The sequence below is a fragment of the Tachypleus tridentatus genome, chromosome 12, assembly GCF_004210375.1.
Source record: "Tachypleus tridentatus isolate NWPU-2018 chromosome 12, ASM421037v1, whole genome shotgun sequence".
In the NCBI taxonomy this organism is placed as follows: domain Eukaryota; kingdom Metazoa; phylum Arthropoda; class Merostomata; order Xiphosura; family Limulidae; genus Tachypleus; species Tachypleus tridentatus.
The window spans coordinates 129755860-129778712 of NC_134836.1; the positions used below are offsets into that span (position 1 = coordinate 129755860).

The 22853-nt window shown below is 30.6% G+C and overlaps 1 protein-coding gene across 11 annotated transcripts in view; it reads right to left on the reverse strand.

Annotated features, from left to right (window-relative positions):
• Nucleotides 1–17642, reverse strand: part of LOC143234678 (protein boule-like) — a 49700-nt gene extending 32058 nt beyond the window's left edge. For 3 of the 11 annotated variants that reach the window (XM_076472226.1, XM_076472223.1, XM_076472218.1), the window contains exons 1-5: nt 16483–17642; nt 13534–13653; nt 9347–9438; nt 6321–6375; nt 4245–4304 (exon numbers count right to left, since the gene is read on the reverse strand). In XM_076472226.1, coding sequence (XP_076328341.1) covers nt 4245–4304; nt 6321–6375; nt 9347–9438; nt 13534–13653; nt 16483–16485 — 330 coding nt within the window. In that variant the 5' untranslated portion in view covers nt 16486–17642. Of the gene's footprint in view, nt 1–4244; nt 4305–6320; nt 6376–9346; nt 9439–13533; nt 13654–15884 lie in introns of all 11 variants that reach the window. The other 8 variants (XM_076472220.1, XM_076472216.1, XM_076472219.1 and 5 more) reach the window with 8 other exon arrangements.
• Between the last annotated feature and the right edge of the window lie 5211 nt (nt 17643–22853).

Consider the following 22853-nt stretch of genomic DNA (forward strand, 5'->3'; position numbering starts at 1 on the left):
TTAATACTCACAGATTAAAGAACTTGTTGGACGATAAACTGACAAAATTATGTTACAGTGCTTACTACTCACAGATTAAAGAAAGTGTTGGACGATAAACTGACAAAATTATGTTACAGTGCTTACTACTCACACATTACAGAACTTGTTGGACGATAAACTGACAAAATTATGTTACAGTGCTTAATACTCACAGATTAAAGAACTTGTTGGATGATAAACTGACAAAATTATGTTACAGTGCTTAATACTCACAGATTAAAGAACTTGTTGGACGATAAACTGACAAAATTATGTTACAGTGCTTACTACTCACACATTACAGAACTTGTTGGACAATAAACTGACAAAATTATGTTACAGTGCTTAATACTCACAGATTAAAGAACTTGTTGGACGATAAACTGACAAAATTATGTTACAGTGCTTACTACTCACAGATTAAAGAACGTGTTGGACGATAAACTGACAAAATTATGTTACAGTGCTTACTACTCACACATTACAGAACTTGTTGGACGATAAACTGACAAAATTATGTTACAGTGCTTAATACTCACAGATTAAAGAACTTGTTGGATGATAAACTGACAAAATTATGTTACAGTGCTTAATACTCACAGATTAAAGAACTTGTTGGACGATAAACTGACAAAATTATGTTACAGTGCTTACTACTTACAGATTACAGAACTTGTTGGATGATAAACTGACAAAATTATGTTACAGTGCTTACTACTTACAGATTACAGAACTTGTTGGACAATAAACTGACAAAATTATGTTACAGTGCTTACTACTCAGAGATAATAGAGAGCTTGTTGGACGATAAACTGACAAAATTATGTTACAGTGCTTACTACTCACAGATTACAGAGCTTGTTGGATGATAAACTGACAATACAGAGCTTGTTGGACGATAAACTGACAAAATTATGTTACAGTGCTTACTACTTACAGATTACAGAACTTGTTGGACGATAAACTGACAATTTTTCACAAGTCAATATTAATCAGTGATGTCGAGAAACCCACTTGTTGAGAAATTTATATGCAAAAACGACTCGTTTGGGTTGAGAAAATATTTTACATAGAAGAGTGAACAACGTTTCGACCTTATTCGGTCATCATCAGGTTCGCTCTTCTATGTAAAATATTTTCTCAACCCAAACAAGCCGTTTTTGCATATAAACAAGTCAATATTCCCCTACTATATCTTTAGAATCAGATTTATGAATTTTTTGGAAAATTTAATAATCTTCTTACTATCTATTAGAATATCTTGAACTTTTAAACATTTAAACAACATTATAATTATTTAAAAAACAAAGTTTAAGGTAATAATGATCCACTACAGTGTGGTAACTAACACTAATTAGACCTATCATTAAACTCACATTTGTAGTATTTACTTTCTTGTGCAGTGTTGAAGTTACATCTTTAGTCACCTACCAATCTTTAGATGGTTCCTTCAATCATATTTACTATTGTTATTAAGTTATCTGCCACATCTGATTATTTCTAAAAACTAATTATTGTGTATAAATTTTAACTAGACTTTTGGTTAGTGTTAACTTTATTACTTCCCACACCACATGTTTACATTTTAACTAAATTATTGGTTAGTTTTAACTTTATTACTTCCTATGCCATATGAAAACATTTTAACCTATTTTAGAACTCACGTTGTCATTATATAATATTTACTTATTTAGAACTCACGTTGTCATTATATAATATTTACTTATTTAGAACTCACGTTGTCATTATATAATATTTACTTATTTAGAACTCACGTTGTCATTATATAATATTTACTTATTTAGAACTCACGTTGTCATTATATAATATTTACTTATTTAGAACTCACGTTGTCATTATATAATATTTACTTATTTAGAACTCACGCTTGTCATTATATAATATTTACTTATTTAGAACTCACGTTGTCATTATATAATATTTACTTATTTAGAACTCACGTTGTCATTATATAATATTTACTTATTTAGAACTCACGTTGTCATTATATAGTATTTACTTATTTAGAACTCACGTTGTCATTATATAGTATTTACTTATTTAGAACTCACGTTGTCATTATATAATATTTACTTATTTAGAACTCACGCTGTCATTATATAATATTTACTTATTTAGAACTCACGCTTGTCATTATATAATATTTACTTATTTAGAACTCACGCTTGTCATTATATAATATTTACTTATTTAGAACTCACGTTGTCATTATATAATATTTACTTATTTAGAACTCACGTTGTCATTATATAATATTTACTTATTTAGAACTCACGTTGTCATTATATAATATTTACTTATTTAGAACTCACGTTGTCATTATATAATATTTACTTATTTAGAACTCACGTTGTCATTATATAATATTTACTTATTTAGAACTCACGTTGTCATTATATAATATTTACTTATTTAGAACTCATGTTGTCATTATATAATATTTACTTATTTAGAACTCATGTTGTCATTATATAATATTTACTTATTTAGAACTCATGTTGTCATTATATAATATTTACTTATTTAAAACTCACGTTGTCATTATATATTTACTTATTTAGAACTAATGTTGTCATTATATAATATTTACTTATTTAGAACTCACGTTGTCATTATATAGTATTTACTTATTTAAAACTCACGTTGTCATTATATATTTACTTATTTAGAACTAATGTTGTCATTATATAATATTTACTTATTTAGAACTCATGTTGTCATTATATAATATTTACTTATTTAAAACTCACGTTGTCATTATATATTTACTTATTTAGAACTCATGTTGTCATTATATAATATTTACTTATTTAGAACTCATGTTGTCATTATATAATATTTACTTATTTAGAACTCACGTTGTCATTATATATTTACTTATTTAGAACTAATGTTGTCATTATATAATATTTACTTATTTAGAACTCATGTTGTCATTATATAGTATTTACTTATTTAGAACTCATGTTGTCATTATATAATATTTACTTATTTAGAACTCATGTTGTCATTATATAGTATTTACTTATTTAGAACTCACGTCGTCATTATATAGTATTTACTTATTTAAAACTCACGTCGTCATTATATATTTACTTATTTAGAACTAATGTTGTCATTATATAATATTTACTTATTTAGAACTCATGTTGTCATTATATAATATTTACTTATTTAAAACTCACGTTGTCATTATATATTTACTTATTTAGAAGTCATGTTGTCATTATATAATATTTACTTATTTAGAACTCATGTTGTCATTATATAGTATTTACTTATTTAGAACTCACGTTGTCATTATATATATTTACTTATTTAGAACTCACGTTGTCATTATATAATATTTACTTATTTAGAACTCACGTTGTCATTATATATTTACTTATTTAGAACTCACGTTGTCATTATATAATATTTACTTATTTAGAACTCACGTTGTCATTATATAATATTTACTTATTTAGAACTCACGTTGTCATTATATAATATTTACTTATTTAGAACTCACGTTGTCATTATATAGTATTTACTTATTTAGAACTCACGTTGTCATTATATAGTATTTACTTATTTAGAACTCACATTGTCATTATATAGTATTTACTTATTTAGAACTCACGTTGTCATTATATAATATTTACTTATTTAGAAATCACATTGTCATTATATGGTATTTATTATGTAGTATTATATGATATTTATTTAGTGTTGTTATCAAAAAGTAATTGATAAACATGTTTGAGGTTTGATTTCTCTTGCTGGAGTCTCACCTATAAACAACACATGTAATAATGTATTTTTCAGTTTCTTCATGATGTACAACATGATACACAAACTGAATCAAGTTACATAACATTAAAATTAGAGATCAGATAAATGTTTTGTGTCACATAACGAGGTATTTCCAATGTGAGAACAGAAAAGGTAGGTCACGTATAGAACAATGAGAACTCTCGGGTCTGTAAGCTGTTAAGTGACGCTAACAAAAAGTTAATTAAATAATTACAGATAGACATAAAAGGTAACATTAAAATGTTACACAGTCTTAAAGCATAATATATGTTGTTTTTTTAAGAACATTAAAAGAATGTAGCAACATGTTGTAAACTGTTTAATATGTCACCAGTGAAGCATTCTTTTTATCTCTAATTTACAGTTTTATTCTGAGTATAACATGTTGAAATTCAAACACAACTCACCTGCTTTTTGATTGCTGGAGCAATATTCAGTTTTCTATCTTTAAGTACTAAGTTGTCAGCCTAAAATTCATATAAACAAATCAAACTTCATATATTTTATGAAATTATGTCTTATCCACATTCATTAACTTCACCTCTCTAGTTTCAGTTGAATAACAAAATATCAATTATTCTGCAGTTGTTCTAATGACATAATATTATTATATTTAACAGCCTTCTCAACTTAAACAACACAAAACCAGTGTTTAAATTATAATATCACATCCAAATTTTTTGATACTACATATGAATCATCATATACACCACTAACAATGATAATTATACCTGAACTACATCTGTATCATCATATACACCACTAACAATGATAATTATACCTGAACTACATCTGTATCATCATATACACCACTAACAATGATAATTATACCTGAACTAGATCTGTATCATCATATACACCACTAACAATGATAATTATACCTGAACTAGATCTGTATCATCATATACACCACTAACAATGATAATTATACCTGAACTACATCTGTATCATCGTCATATACATGACTAATAATGATAATTATACCTGAACTACATCTGTATCATCATATACACCACTAACAATGATAATTATACCTGAACTACATCTGTATCATCATATACACCACTAACAATGATAATTATACCTGAACTACATCTGTATCATCATATACACCAATAACAATGATAATTATACCTGAACTACATCTGTATCATCATATACATACTAACAATGATAATTATACCTGAACTACATCTGTATCATCGTCATATACACCACTAATAATGATAATTATACCTGAACTACATCTGTATCATCGTCATATACATGACTAATAATGATAATTATACCTGAACTACATCTGTATCATCGTCATATACATGACTAATAATGATAATTATACCTGAACTACATCTGTATCATCGTCATATACACCACTAATAATGATAATTATACCTGAACTACATCTGTATCATCGTCATATACACCACTAATAATGATAATTATACCTGAACTACATCTGTATCATCGTCATATACATGACTAATAATGATAATTATACCTGAACTACATCTGTATCATCGTCATATACACCACTAATAATGATAATTATACCTGAACTACATCTGTATCATCGTCATATACACCACTAATAATGATAATTATACCTGAACTACATCTGTATCATCATATACATACTAACAATGATAATTATACCTGAACTACATCTGTATCATCGTCATATACATGACTAATAATGATAATTATACCTGAACTACATCTGTATCATCATATACATACTAACAATGATAATTATACCTGAACTACATCTGTATCATCATATACATACTAACAATGATAATTATACCTGAACTACATCTGTATCATCATATACATACTAACAATGATAATTATACCTGAACTACATCTGTATCATCGTCATATACACCACTAATAATGATAATTATACCTGAACTACATCTGTATCATCGTCATATACACCACTAACAATGATAATTACACCTGAACTACATCTGTATCATCATATACACCATTAACAATGATAATTATACCTGAACTACATCTGTATCATCATATACATACTAACAATGATAATTATACCTGAACTACATCTGTATCATCGTCATATACACCACTAATAATGATAATTATACCTGAACTACATCTGTATCATCGTCATATACATACTAACAATGATAATTACACCTGAACTACATCTGTATCATTGTCATATACACCACTAACAATGATAATTATACCTAAACTACATCTGTATCATCATATACACCACTAACAATGATAATTATACCTGAACTACATCTGTATCATCATATACACCACTAACAATGATAATTATACCTGAACTACATCTGTATCATCATATACATACTAACAATGATAATTATACCTGAACTACATCTGCATCATTGTCATATACACCACTAACAATGATAATTATACCTGAACTACATCTGCATCATTGTCATATACACCACTAACAATGATAAATATAGACGAATTACCTCTGTTTGCATCCTCCTAGCTTCCTCTTCTGTTTCAAATGTTACAAATCCATAGCTAGAAGTAAGAAATGAAATAAATAATAAATAAAAAATGAAATGTGTGTTGTTATGAGTCAAAATTATTTTATCCAAATTTTTTTTTTAGAAATAAAACAAAGAAGTGAAAAAAATACATACATACATATATGTATCTATAGTTATAAAGGCTACGTATTAACAGAATACAAACCTTGCTGTTAACAGTCAATGATATTCAGTCTCTTATCTTACAAACCTTGCTGGTGACAGTCAATGACATTCAGTCTCTTATCTTACAAACATTGCTGGTGACAGTCAATGATATTCAGTCTCTTATCTTACAAACCTCGCTGGTGACAGTCAATGATATTCAGTCTCTTATCTTACAAACCTCGCTGGTGACAGTCAATGATATTCAGTCTCTTATCTTACAAACCTTGCTGATAACAGTCAATGATATTCAGTCTCTTATCTTACAAACCTTGCTGGTAACAGTCAATGATATTCAGTCTCTTATCTTACAAACCTTGCTGGTGACAGTCAATGATATTCAGTCTCTTATCTTTCAAACCTTGCTGGTAACAGTCAATGATATTCAGTCTCTTATCTTTCAAACCTTGCTGGTAACAGTCAATGATATTCAGTCTCTTATCTTACAAGCCTTGCTGGTGACAGTCAATGATATTCAGTCTCTTATCTTACAAACCTTGCTGGTTACAGTCAATGATATTCAGTCTCTTATCTTTCAAACCTTGCTGGTGACAGTCAATGATATTCAGTCTCTTATCTTACAAACCTTGCTGGTAACAGTCAATGATATTCAGTCTCTTATTTTACAAACCTTGCTGGTGACAGTCAATGATATTCAGTCTCTTATCTTACAAACCTTGCTGGTAACAGTTAATGATATTCAGTCTCTTATCTTACAAACCTTGCTGGTGACAGTCAATGATATTCAGTCTCTTATCTTACAAACCTTGCTGGTTACAGTCAATGATATTCAGTCTCTTATCTTACAAACCTTGCTGGTGACAGTCAATGATATTCAGTCTCTTATCTTACAAACCTTGCTGGTGACAGTCAATGATATTCAGTCTCTTATCCTTCAAACCTTGCTGGTAACAGTCAATGATATTCAGTCTCTTATCTTACAAACCTTGCTGGTGACAGTCAATGATATTCAGTCTCTTATCTTTCAAACTTTGCTGGTGACAGTCAATGGTATTCAGTCTCTTATCTTACAAACCTTGCTGGTAACAGTCAATGATATTCAGTCTCTTATCTTACAAACCTTGCTGGTGACAGTCAATGATATTCAGTCTTGTATCTTACAAACCTTGCTGGTAACAGTCAATGATATTCAGTCTCTTATCTTACAAACCTTGCTGGTGATAGATTAGATAATATTTAATCTTACGTGAATATTTGTGGTTTTTTACTAATAAAATAAAAACAACATATTTTCATTATCACAGTAATATTTTTTGACACAGATACAGTCAATGGGCAATAAAACCATAAAATGTACTTATAAATAGATGTATACTGTTACAAACATATTAGCATAAATTATTGTTGTTCAATATGAAGTCATTCCAGAAGAGTGGAAATGTAATTTAAATTTATTTAGATTTTTATTTGGTAGTTATGAGATAGGGTAGAGAAAATAACATACAAGTTATGAAGTTTTACTGAAAACAAATTGTTTGGAATGCACTTAGGAGGTTTTATGGATACACAGAAAGGTAATTTAATAATTTTAAAACAAGGAAAAGTATTTTTAATTTTAACACAAAAATTACTTTGCCCATGGGTTATTCAAAACAAATACTTAATATATTCATGGACAAGTCTACATCTAATTAAATATACTTCACTAAGAATATGTTTCTTTTGTTAGTGAAAGACTTATAATATTTACTGAAAATCTGTCAACTTTGTGAAGACATACACACTACACTGAAATACGTACTAAATCTAAAAAGACTTTAAAAAGTACAAAGATATCACGTGGTCAGTCATATAGACCAAACCCGTGTTGAGAGAGTTAAAGAACTTTATAAAAAATGCTACAGTTGTGCAACAGAAATATTAGTAAACATTTAATACCATTCCATGAACTTGTTTAAACAGTTCATCACAAGATCTATCCAAGTAGTATTACTGCAGCAACAGAAATATTAGTAAACATTTAATTCCATACCATGAACTTGTTTAAACAGTTCATCACAAGATTTATCCAAGTAGTATCACTACAGCAACAGAAATATTAGTAAACATTTAATACCATTCCATGAACTTGTTTAAACAGTTCATCACAAGATCTATCCAAGTAGTATTACTGCAGCAACAGAAATATTAGTAAACATTTAATTCCATACCATGAACTTGTTTAAACAGTTCATCACAAGATTTATCCAAGTAGTATCACTACAGCAACAGAAATATTAGTAAACATTTAATACCATTCCATGAACTTGTTTAAACAGTTCATCACAAGATCTATCCAAGTAGTATTACTGCAGCAACAGAAATATTAGTAAACATTTAATTCCATACCATGAACTTGTTTAAACAGTTCATCACAAGATTTATCCAAGTAGTATCACTACAGCAACAGAAATATTAGTAAACATTTAATACCATTCCATGAACTTGTTTAAACAGTTCATCACAAGATCTATCCAAGTAGTATCATTACAGCAACAGAAATGTTAGTAAACATTTAATACCATACCATGAACTTGTTTAAACAGTTCATCACAATATTTATCCAAGTAGTATCACTACAGCAACAGGCTGCTTTAACAACATAGATCTATTGATAAATTAAATGTTCTAAACATACTTTACCACACTGTAACTAATCTCTGTAACAAGCCATGTGAAAAATATGTAAAAATAATTGTTTTAATTACCTCAACAACTTACTATATAACAACCACATAAAAGGTCAAGTAAACAGAACTTTCTCTCTTATAAATCTTCCAATAACTAAAATTCTTTACCCTTTTGAAACTCCTGCTCGGTCTGCTATAAGTTTGGTAGCTTTGACATTTCCATAGTTTGAAAATAATGCATATAGTTCTGCTTCTGTTGTCTGAAATAAAACTACAATATTAAACTGTTTTGCATTGTTTCATATTGCTGCACATCCAAGGGCTCTGAGTTAGGGTTATTCTGAAGGTATACAACACAGATTTGTTAATAAATATTTAGAAACTATGTACATAATTGTAATTAGTGGGCTTATGATACACACAAGATATTATTACTGACAGTAGCAGTTTTTAACTGACCAAAGACTGCATTATAACAATCATAAGAAAACTACTTTATTATCTACACTCATTCTAAGTTTGATTTTAGTTGTAGAATTAACCATATCTACACAATATAACCAACCAATGTTCTTAATACAGGGCCAATAGAAATAACAAAATTCAGGAACATTTTTAAATATTTAACAAACAAATGCTGTTAACAGAACAAAGTTATGTATTTTGTGTTGTATCAGTCTAGTGTTAAATAACAATGTAGTGTTCATACATATAACTTTACATAGTTCAGGAGGAAGAAACTCGCATCCACAATAATACTTTAACTCTGAACAACTCAAGTGTTTACTGATTCATGTGTGTTGTTATATGACAATGTTGTTCATACGTATAGCTTTATATAGTTCACTAGGAAAAAACACATCAACAATAATACTTTAACTGCAAACACATAAAGAGTTTACTGATTCCTGTGTGTTGTTACACAATCAAAGGTGAAGATAATCAGAACTGAACAATGATGAAAGACTAAAAATAACAATATCCACTAGACTATTTAAAATATTATTTAAATCAACAAAAGTAACAGCATATAGTAATGAGAGCTTTTAAGAACAAAAGAAATGAGGGATTAACTTGAATTACCAATAAACATCAATTATTCTAATTAATAAAAAGAAATTGTAATCTTCTCACAGATGATCAAACAGTTAAAATTACCATTTGATCATCCCAACTATCCACACATTTCAAATGTTTCCACAAATACTTCTCTCATTATTATTGAGTTAATTAATTGTTTCCACAAAGACTTCTCTCATTATTATTGAGTTAATTAATTGTTTCCACAAAGACTTCTCTCATTATTATTTAGTTAATTAAATGTTTCCACAAAGACTTCTCTCATTATTATTTAGTTAATTAAATGTTTCCACAAAGACTTCTCTCATTATTATTTAGTTAATTAAATGTTTCCACAAAGACTTCTCTCATTATTATTTAGTTAATTAATTCAAAGTTGTTCAGTTTAATTATTACTTTCACTACTCCTGATAACAGGTAACCAATCAAAATTAATGTTTATAATTAACATTAGTGTTAATTACTCCAACTGTCTAAGTCTCCCAAGAGAATAATTTATTAATCTCATGTAATCACTTAAAAAGCTGAAATATTAACTATCCATACATACGCTTGACCACTGACCAAGTTTCTAACCATAAAATTACACATACAATATCTCTGAATGGATACAGTGTATTTTCAAATGATTCACAAGATTTTAGTACGTTATAAGTATTGTACACAAAATTTTTTTTTTTCCAAATACATCAAAGTTTTTTAGTGAATTTACAAACCCTTCACCAAGTTTGAACAAGTGGAAGATGATTTTCATATTATAAATAAAATATATTTTGTTAAATCCTTCTTCTACATTAAAAATTAATATTTTAGATCAGGGATATGTATAATAAAGACACATAATTTATAGGAAACTTAGCATCTTGAACAAAGATAAAAAAAATATAAAAATGAGCAATCTGGAGTAACAAGATATCTTTATCTAGAAAACTGAAGTGTGAGAATTAGTTTAAAAATGAGCAATTTGGAGTAACAAGGTATCTTTACCCAGAAAATTGAAGTGTGAGAATTAGTTTAAATATGAGCAATTTGGAGTAACAAGGTATCTTTACCTAGAAAACTGAAGTGTGAGAATTAGTTTAAATATGAGCTATCTGGAGTAACAAGGTATCTTTACCTAGAAAACTGAAGTGTGAGAATTAGTTTAAATATGAGTAATTTGGAGTAACAAGGTATCTTTACCTAGAAAACTGAAGTGTGAGAATTAGTTTAAATATGAGCAATCTGGAGTAACAAGATATCTTTATCTAGAAAACTGAAGTGTGAGAATTAGTTTAAAAATGAGCAATTTGGAGTAACAAGGTATCTTTACCCAGAAAACTGAAGTGTGAGAATTAGTTTAAATATGAGCAATTTGGAGTAACAAGGTATCTTTACCTAGAAAACTGAAGTGTGAGAATTAGTTTAAATATGAGCTATCTGGAGTAACAAGGTATCTTTACCTAGAAAACTGAAGTGTGAGAATTAGTTTAAATATGAGTAATTTGGAGTAACAAGGTATCTTTACCTAGAAAACTGAAGTGTGAGAATTAGTTTAAATATGAGCAATTTGGAGTAACAAGGTATCTTTACCTAGAAAACTGAAGTGTGAGAATTAGTTTAAAAATGAGCAATTTGGAGTAACAAGGTATCTTTACCTAGAAAACTGAAGTGTGAGAATTAGTTTAAATATGAGCAATTTGGAGTAACAAGGTATCTTTACCTAGAAAACTGAAGTGTGAGAATTAGTTTAAATATGAGTAATTTGGAGTAACAAGGTATCTTTACCTAGAAAACTGAAGTGTGAGAATTAGTTTAAAAATGAGCAATTTGGAGTAACAAGGTATCTTTACCTAGAAAACTGAAGTGTGAGAATTAGTTTAAATATGAGCTATCTGGAGTAACAAGGTATCTTTACCTAGAAAACTGAAGTGTGAGAATTAGTTTAAATATGAGTAATTTGGAGTAACAAGGTATCTTTACCTAGAAAACTGAAGTGTGAGAATTAGTTTAAATATGAGCAATTTGGAGTAACAAGGTATCTTTACCTAGAAAACTGAAGTGTGAGAATTAGTTTAAATATGAGTAATTTGGAGTAACAAGGTATCTTTACCTAGAAAACTGAAGTGTGAGAATTAGTTTAAATATGAGCAATTTGGAGTAACAAGGTATCTTTACCTAGAAAACTGAAGTGTGAGAATTAGTTTAAATATGAGTAATTTGGAGTAACAAGGTATCTTTACCTAGAAAACTGAAGTGTGAGAATTAGTTTAAATATGAGCTATCTGGAGTAACAAGGTATCTTTACCTAGAAAACTGAAGTGTGAGAATTAGTTTAAATATGAGCAATTTGGAGTAACAAGGTATCTTTACCTAGAAAACTGAAGTGTGAGAATTAGTTTAAATATGAGCAATTTGGAGTAACAAGGTATCTTTACCTAGAAAACTGAAGTGTGAGAATTAGTTTAAATATGAGCAATTTGGAGTAACAAGGTATCTTTACCTAGAAAACTGAAGTGTGAGAATTAGTTTAAATATGAGCAATTTGGAGTAACAAGGTATCTTTACCTAGAAAACTGAAATGTGAGAATTAGTTTAAATATGAGCAATTTGGAGTAACAAGGTATCTTTACCTAGAAAACTGAAGTGTGAGAAAAATAAAAAAATTAAAACATGAATATTAATAAAACTTGACTTATCAAATACGTTCTGATGCCAAAGTGATTTAATATAATTCACTAAGAGGTCACTACAAGTGCACTTTGATCCGAACTAATATTAGAGGGTGAACTGATCAGCAACAAGCAACCCAACTCTAATGATTAATACTACTATTTTATTGTAAATCAATCAGTTTACTTTGTTTCTATTTATCTATTTCATTCCTTTTTTTTAGGGGAGCACCTTTATTAAAATGCACTAGAAACATTTAACAAGTTTAGTTATAAAGCACTTCTGACAACTATCATAAATAGTCTAATATGAATGACCATTGGATCAAAATTAAACCAAAATGTTTCATATAAAAGTACTTTTACATACTGCATAACTGAACAAATTCATAAACCATGAGTGTGTGTGTTAACCTAAATATTATTAACACCAATAAGTGGTTCCACTAAAACACTTGAAACAATTCCACAATCAAACTGTGTGTGTTAACCTAAAATATTATTGACACTACTAATTGGTTCCACTAAAACACACGAAACAATTTCACAATCAAACTGTGTGTGTTAACCTAAATATTATTAACACCAATAAGTGGTTCCACTAAAACATTGTAAAACACTTACACTTGGATCAATTCCACCAACAAATACTCTATTAGGAACTAAAGTTCCAAACTTCGGAGCATTAAGTCCACCAACTGGGGAAGGTGAAGGTGATCTATCACAACTTGGGTCACTTGACTGCTGAAAGACAAAAAATATCTCAATATTACATGTTGCAGAGTTGTACTTTATTGGAAGACAAAAATATAACATTATTACATGGCACAGTGTTACATTCTACTGGAAGATAACATTATTACATGGTACAGTGTTACATTCTACTGAAAGATAACATTATTACATGGCACAGTGCTACATTCTACTGGTAGTTAACATTATTACATGGCACAGTGTTACATTCCACTGGAAGATAACATTATTACATGGTACAGTGTTACATTCTACTGGAAGATAACATTATTACATGGCACAGTGTTACATTCTACTGAAAGATAACATTATTACATGGCACAGTGCTACATTCTACTGAAATATAACATTATTACATGGCACAGTGCTACATTCTACTGGTAGTTAACATTATTACATGGCACAGTGTCACATTCTACTGGAAGATAACATTATTATATGGTACAGTGTTACATTCTACTGAAATATAACATTATTACATGGCACAGTGCTACATTCTACTGGTAGTTAACATTATTACATGGCACAGTGTTACATTCTACTGGTAGATAACGCTATTACATGGTACAGTGTTACATTCTACTGGAAGATAACATTATTACATGGCACAGTGCTACATTCTACTGGTAGTTAACATTATTACATGGCACAGTGTTACATTCCACTGGAAGATAACATTATTACATGGTACAGTGTTACATTCTACTGGAAGATAACATTATTACATGGCACAGTGTTACATTCTACTGAAAGATAACATTATTACATGGCACAGTGCTACATTCTACTGAAATATAACATTATTACATGGCACAGTGCTACATTCTACTGGTAGTTAACATTATTACATGGCACAGTGTTACATTCTACTGGAAGATAACATTATTACATGGTACAGTGTTACATTCTACTGAAATATAACATTATTACATGGCACAGTGCTACATTCTACTGGTAGTTAACATTATTACATGGCACAGTGTTACATTCTACTGGTAGATAACGCTATTACATGGTACAGTGTTACATTCTACTGGAAGATAACATTATTACATGGCACAGTGTTACATTCTACTGGTAGATAACACTATTACATGGTACAGTGTTACATTCTATTGGAAGATAACATTATTACATGGCACAGTGTTACATTCTATTGGAAGATAACATTATTACATGGTACAGTGTTACATTCTACTGGAAGATAACATTATTACATGGTACAGTTTTACAGTGTCAGGTCTTCAAAGTAATGTGATTCTGAAAACTATTTGAAGACAACCTTCGTGGTTTTTTATTTTATCTGCAGTATTAAATAATACTTTCACTCACTAATATTGTATTCCCTCATCAAACACAGTTTAGGATGATAAAAAAACTGTTCACAGTTCAATAAACAGTGGTGTTCATTGATTTACAGCTGTTTACCATAATGTCTGCAAACTTTTAACTACACCATTTACTATCCAATGTCACTGTAAGATAAGTCTCTGCCATACAATCATGGAAATAAAAATCAGTATTCTATGAAACAGCTGTACTTTTTCACAATTCCAGCTGATTTAAGTTAGTCTTATAAATGTATCTAAAAGAAACAAACAATTAAACAAATGTTAATTATTCTATTTTCTATTATCAGTAGAACACTACCTTCTATTCTATTATTATGTAACTTGTTACATTCTTTACATATCTGTAGCTTCTTTTTTAACATCAGATAGACCCATTTGTTTTGAAACACACTAGTCTCTCTTTAAAGAATATCTGTAGTTTTGTTTTTATACACATTACTCTCCTTACAGAATATCTGTAGTTTTGTTTTTATACACAGTAGTCTCTCTCTCTTTATAGAATATCTGTAGTTTTGATTCTATGCACAGTAACTCTACAGAATATCTGTAGTTTTGTTTTTATACACATTAGACTCTCCTTACAGAATATCTGTAGTTTTGATTCTATGCACAGTAACTCTACAGAATATCTGTAGTTTTGTTTTTATACACATTGGACTCTCCTTACAGAATATCTGTAGTTTTGATTTTATACACAGTAGAGACTCTCTTTACAGAATATCTGAAGTTTTGATTTTATACACAGTAGACTAACTGTTGCTAGTTGAGTTGTACCTAACAAACATTTGTTAGGCCTAACATGTTGTATAGAAAGACTGCCGTTAGTACTATTACGTTCAAACAGTTTTCTATATTTTAGACAAGACTTACCTTCAGTAAATACAAAGCTTCTACATCACAAGGTCGTTCCAGTTGCATCACAATAAATTATGTTTAGTCTTAGATATATATAATTGTTCTGAGTTGTTATTAATACTATGAGAGAATTTAACTTTTAATTTCCAATTACAAAGTTAGCAGTAAAATACAATTATAAGTTCTTTCTTCGCGTAACACTAGGTTTAATGCAGCCCGACAAATGGAAAAGTGACGATGTATGTCTTAACTTTTCTCATCACTCAATACTGCTATTAATGTTTCACTGTTTATACTTTTATATGCTGAAAAGCAATGTCGCTGTCAGTGTCAGTCGAAAAACACAGTATGCAAATAAAAACAGTGTGTATTACATATTCACTATTTAATGTAAATATATTATTTGGTAACCTCTCTTTCTTACTAATATTAATAATAATATTGTTACTGTAGACAATACAGGCTACACTAAACTGGGTTAATACTTGTCGACTTAGTATAAAATAACATACATATCTCTTTAATTTTTAAGTTACAGATCTAGTTTATTTTAAATATACATCATGAATAATACAAATATATGCAAAATCATAAAGTACGTAATTCGACCCACCATGCTGAATTTTAATGCCAAATCTTTCTGCAGTATCCAAAGTATTCACTCTCAATCTTCAAACACCGACACAGTAAACACAACAACGATATATGATATTACTCTCCCAAAAGACAATTTTAAGAGTTTCGGGTACTTATAACCTTCCACTTTAAGATGAAGGGACTACTTTTTACATTCTCAAAATAGTCTATTCAGCTACAAACAAATATTTTCTGTCGTTTGACTTATAAAGTAGAGAATATTTATCACATTATACGTAAATTATTTAATCGAGCAAATAACATTTTCATCACAGCATATTAAAACTTTCTTTTAAAAGTTTTTATTCATAAAATTCTGTCAAATAAAGTATTTTACCAAAATTATACATAAGCTGAACAATATTATTTTAGGTTTGATTAACTACATCACCAAGTGCTGTCAAATTGATGTTCTCAGAACTGAGTTTTACCCCACTGCATCAGTGCCCTCTATCCTTGTCATTCGCAAAATTTCTTAAGAGTATGACTAAACAAAGTTGCTCAAACATGCTTGGTATATTTGTCCAAAAAATATGATACATTGCTGGCCAAAATCTTAAGGCCTATGAACATAAAGAAAAAATATGCGTTTTGCGTTGTTAGACTCAACCACTTATTTGAGTAGAGCTTCGAAAGGTGAAAATAAGAAAAAAGAAAATAAAAATAAAAATCGTTTTCAGCATTTATAATAGGGAAATGTGAAGACCATGAAATTGACCTAAATACTAGCTGGTCAAAAGTTTAAGTCCATACTGAAACGAAGCGTTATTCGGTATACACGTAACAAAATTTAGTCATTTGTGTTCAAGCATTAGCGTTGTCAACATCTCCCACTGACATCTCCTGTGTTACATTGGCTAAAAGGTTGGCAGAGTTTGAACGTGGCAGAATTGTCGAGCTGCAAAAGCAAGGTCTCTATCAACGTGCCATCGCTGGTGAGATTGGGCTCAGTAAAACTCCTGTTGCAAAATTCTTAAAAGATCCTGAGGGCTACGGAACGAAAATTTCAAGTGGTCGGCCAAAGAAAATTTCGCCGGCGTTGAGCAGGAGGATTCGACGGGTTTTCCGTTTAAAGACACCAGCCGATCGTCGAAACAGATTAAGGCTCTTACGGATGCAGAATGCTGCTCAAGAACAATAAGACGGAATCTACGAGAGAAAGACTTTAAAAACCGTAAATGTCTTCAAAGGCCACGCCTCCTTCTACATCACAAAACAGCTCGGTTAAACTTTGCTGAGAAGCACAAAACATGGGACATAGAAAAGTGAAAGAAAGTTTTGTTCTCTGATGAGAAAACATTTAACCAGAATGGTCCAGATGGCTTTCAACGTTACTATTATAAATAATAGTAATGACGATAAATAAATAATAATTATTATAAATAATAATAATAATGATAAATAATAATAATAATGATAAATAAATAAATAAATAAATAATAATAAATAAATAAATAAATAATAATAATTATAAATAAATAAATAATGATAATCATAAATAATAATGAATAAAAATTATAATAAAAAAGAAAATTTAAAATAAATTGAAGAACTTACATAAGACAAAATTTACTGGAAGTAGATAAAAGCAAGCAAGCAAGTAGCTGCGGAAAAAACGACGATTATTTCAATATCAACTGCCGATGTGGGAATTAGGGTCTTTCTGGGCGGTAGAGAAACAGTAGATCCTATGCCAAGAATTGGATGTTGGAGAAGCGCGAGAACCCCGAGAGAAATACCTAGACACCAAATTACCTATCTGAGAAGTGCCTGAGCTGTATACCTAAAATGAAATTTGGAAACATTAATGGTTAATACGCTACATATTACAAATAAAGTAAGGAGACTGGTGGGTGCGCCATGGTAGGATATTTTAGTTAAAATTGAAAATTGTTTTATTAATGTATTTCTTCTACTAGCTGTTTGATACTATCTTTTGGCTAAATTTTGAATTCTCTGAGTCTAAGTAATGTATTGAGCGAATCTGGGTAAATGGGGGAGTGTACCTTGATAATTGGTAAGCTGTACGAATTGATATTGTAAGGCTTCGAGTTTTTCCGTAAGGTTATTATACATGTTACCTGTAACCATGCAGCAATATTAAATAAGTGCTCTGATATATAATTTATAAATGGATATAATGGAACTGAGCAAACATCCTTTCTGAATGCCTCCGATTCTCCTAGGAATTTTTTTACTTAATAAGACAATCTCATAAGTTTATAAACTGAGGGTATCTCTGACACACTCGGTTGAATTTGATGATCGTCAAGTGTAAAGATTACTTGTATATGCAGTTTATATTATTGTAAGCTATATTTTCATTGTTTTAATTTAAGTAATTTGCCAGAAGTGTACAGGTGTCGCTAAGTATTTAAAAGATCCAGACTTAGGCCTATAATTGCGAAATTTTTCGGCAATTCGGTATGATACAGAACGTAGTTTTTGTTCTGATTTTTCAAGACACTAATTGAGATTCTGAACATTGTCAAATAGAAACGTACCCCATGTGCCAGCGCTTAGCGACATCTCTGGGATGTATGACGTCAGTTCAGTCTTGAATACCAAGAAAGTTCACGAACACATCTAAACCCTAGTAAAGCTAATTAATGTCCAGACACATGTACGTCCATATAAATAAACGTCAGTATGTGTATATATCTGTACCTCATACGTTCCCACATTTTTTTATCAATCAGCACTAAACTTAACACAGTGGTAATGGATATCATGATGGGGGTTTGGACCACTCATTTAATTTCTTTAAAAAATACCAATTATCATAGCTTGTTTGCTTTGAATTTCGCACAAAGCGAAATTTGAGATACTGATAAGATACAGAATAATATGAGAAAGATCATGAGGGGAGTGGGATCCCCATCTAATTTCATATTGATAAAATTATTGAAAACGGTATATATTTCTGTCTTTATATATTTTATTACACTATTAATGTTTATTAGGTTAATAAAAAAAATAGAAACATAATATTCTACCGTCAAACAGACGGGTACTCCTGCTAGTTAGTCGCACACAAGTTAAATAGTTCAGTGAAATATTTCAATAGTAGGAAAGAAGTAGTTGTTGATTAAGGAAGATAGATCTAAGAAATTTACTCAGTGAGAGCTACTTTCGTTTATAAGGTAATCACTTTGTGGTTACCACTGGAAAATTAGTTTATACAAATAAAAATAAGTGTATTGGACCTACAACAGCAAACATGATTGAAGAAATAAATTAATTTTTATTATTACGTTGACTGAACTTCACCTTATAGTAACCCAAGTTAATTTAGGTATGTGAATAATGTTATAACATTTCATCGAACACCAAACATGTTCGCCCTTTCAGCCGTGAGACATTATGATGAAACGATCAATTACCCCATTCGTTGGTAAAAGAGTAGCCTAAGAGTTGGTGGTGGGTGATGATGACTTGCAGTCTTCACTCTAGTCTTTACACTGGGGACGACTAGCACAGATAGTCCTCGTGTAGCTTTGCGAGAAATTAACAAACAAACATTCATCGAAGTCGGTATTCATTAATATACAGGGGACCATCTGTTAATAATTGTATACACGAGTTAAAGATTTCTCTCTCTACCTTTTTTTTTTTTTTTAACCAGAGGCGAAACTGAGAAAAGAATCTATGACGTAGAAGCCAAATGCATTCTTTGAGTGGTCGTACCCACTGCTTGAATCAAGAAACAGAAGAAATAACATTAGGCTTCTCTTTTCAGTTTTTACCCTCGCTGGAACAGCGGTAAGTCTTCGGATTTACAACGCTAAAATCAGGGGTTCGATTCCCCTCGGTAGACACAGTAGATAGCCCAGTATGGCAATGCTATAAGAAAAACCACACACACTTTTTTTTTCCGTTTCACCTCTGGTGAAACAAGAAATTAAACAGCTGGTCCGCTCTATAATATTGAATAATGAATTCGACGAAATATAATAATATTATTCACATACGTAAATTAATTCAGGTTATTATATGATGAACTAAACGCATTCAAAACCCATAGATATCTTATGTACTTTATAGTTATTGCGAGGCCTAATGGCAATTCTTTGGTTTGCTGCTTCAATCTGCGCTGATGAGCCTTGAATAATCCACAGCAGAAGGTACGGCCAATCAAGCAATACATTAAATTTCTAAGTCACAAATTCTGTTTGAAATTTAACTCCTGTGAAAAATATCTTCAACACGTATTTTCAATAATTAAACAGCTGGGCCACTATGTAATGTTGAATTTGGTATTATTTTTTAAATAACCTAAATAAACCTGTGGAATAATAGATATTTGTTTGTTTGTTAATTTCGCGCAAAGCTACACGAGGGCTATCTGCGCTAGCTATCCCTAATTTAGCAGTGTAAAGTCTACAGGGTGGCCCGTAAGTCCCTACCCATCCATATATCTTATATATCCAGTATATCTGTGTGCTGTCCCTCATTCTCATTGCATAATATTATGCGACGCCATGTTTTGTGAGACATTTTCAAGTATAAATGGGCTTACATCCGCTATATTTCTCTGAGAAAAAGAAATAAATTTGTAATACATGCGTAATTTAATATAACATAATAACGTATAGATGGGTATGGACTTACGGGCCACCCCGTAGAGTGAAAGCTGCAAGTCATCACAACCCACCACCAACTCTTTTACCAACGAATAGTGGGAATTGATCGTCACTTATAATGCCCCCACAGCTGAAAGGACGAGCATGTTTGGTGTGATGGGGATTCGAACCCGCGATCCTCAGATTACGAGTCAAGCGCCTTAGCCACCTGGCAGTACCGGGCCAGGCTAATTAATTCAACACAGCATAGAGATTATAAGAACCTGGGTCATACTGTTATGGCGGTAAAGACCAGTTTGATGAAGAAATAGTAACATTTATTAAAATCATGGACCATGTGCGAGAAAAAAAACAAAAAAAAAACGAATGAAAGACATATTCCAGTTCGATGATACAATCAAGCACACCAAGATTGTGGACTTTCAAAATTTACAGCCAGGAAGTTGAACATTTTGAAAATGTTTCGTCTCTCAAGGTGATCACAGTTGGTGAATCTGATAAAAAGTGGAGTGACATGATAACGTGTATCGAATACTGGATATATTATTACCTTTATTAACTCCTTTTTAACTGATACTTTGAAATTTCCCAACTTACTGAAATGTTATTATTTTTCTTCCAATCATAAACACTATATATATTCGGTCATCGTCAGAAGGAGGTCGAAACGTTGTTCGCTCCTCTACGTAAAAAAATTTTCTCAACTCAAACGAGCCGTTTTAGCATATATATACATATATATTTTCTACAAGTGGGTTTTCTCGACATCACTAATCATAAACACTGTTGCTAAATGCTTGGTCATCATTGCGAAATAAAGAAAAACAGGTAAACCGAAAAGTTTGTTTGGAAAGTTTGTTTTTTGGTTTTTGAATTTCGCGCAAAGCTACTCGAGGGCTATCTGCGCTAGCCGTCCCTAATTTAGCAGTGTAAGACTAGAGGGAAGACAGCTAGTCATCACCACCCATTGCCAACACTTGGGCCACTCTTGTACCAACGAATAGTGGGATTGATCGTCACATTATAACGCCCCCATGGCTGAAAGGGCGAGTATGTTTGGCGCGACGGGGATGCGAACCCGCGACCCTCAGATTACGAGTCGCATGCCTCAACACGCTTGGCCATGTCGGACCGTTGAAATTAGTACAAAACCACTCGAGCACTATCTACGTATAGGCTAGAGAGAAGGTAACTAGTCAACATTGGATGGTTAATACATCTAAAAGATTGTACAAGTGCAATTTATGAAACCGATATTCTAAATAAAAGAACTGATATTTTTTCGTTTATTTATAAATTGTAATAACGCATTTTGGCTTTATTTACAAATAAACATTTTGATAGAAAAAAGATAGTTCAAAAGAGCTTAAGACGTGGAAAAATAATAAAAATGTGTTCAAAATAAGTAAAAACACATCTCTGACAAAACTTTGTATTAATTTTCAAAAAGCTTTCGTCAAGCAATTTCGAACTCGCCACTCACACCTTTCGTGTCAGGCCCTTTAATTACCTGACCGTGATTCAAAATGTGATGGTCGTCAATACTGGGTTCACTTTCTTACCTGTTGTTGTTTGTTGGTGTGTATTGACAAAAAATGTTGACAACTAATCAAAAACACCTTAGGTATGAAAAAAAATCGAATGTTTGACTTGAAGGAATGAAATTAATATTGGCAGTCAAACTTGAGGATTGTTTGTCATTTATAAGCTATATAGGCCAAGTATGTTGTGTTACCAACCAACATGTCCTAAGTTGAACAAAAAT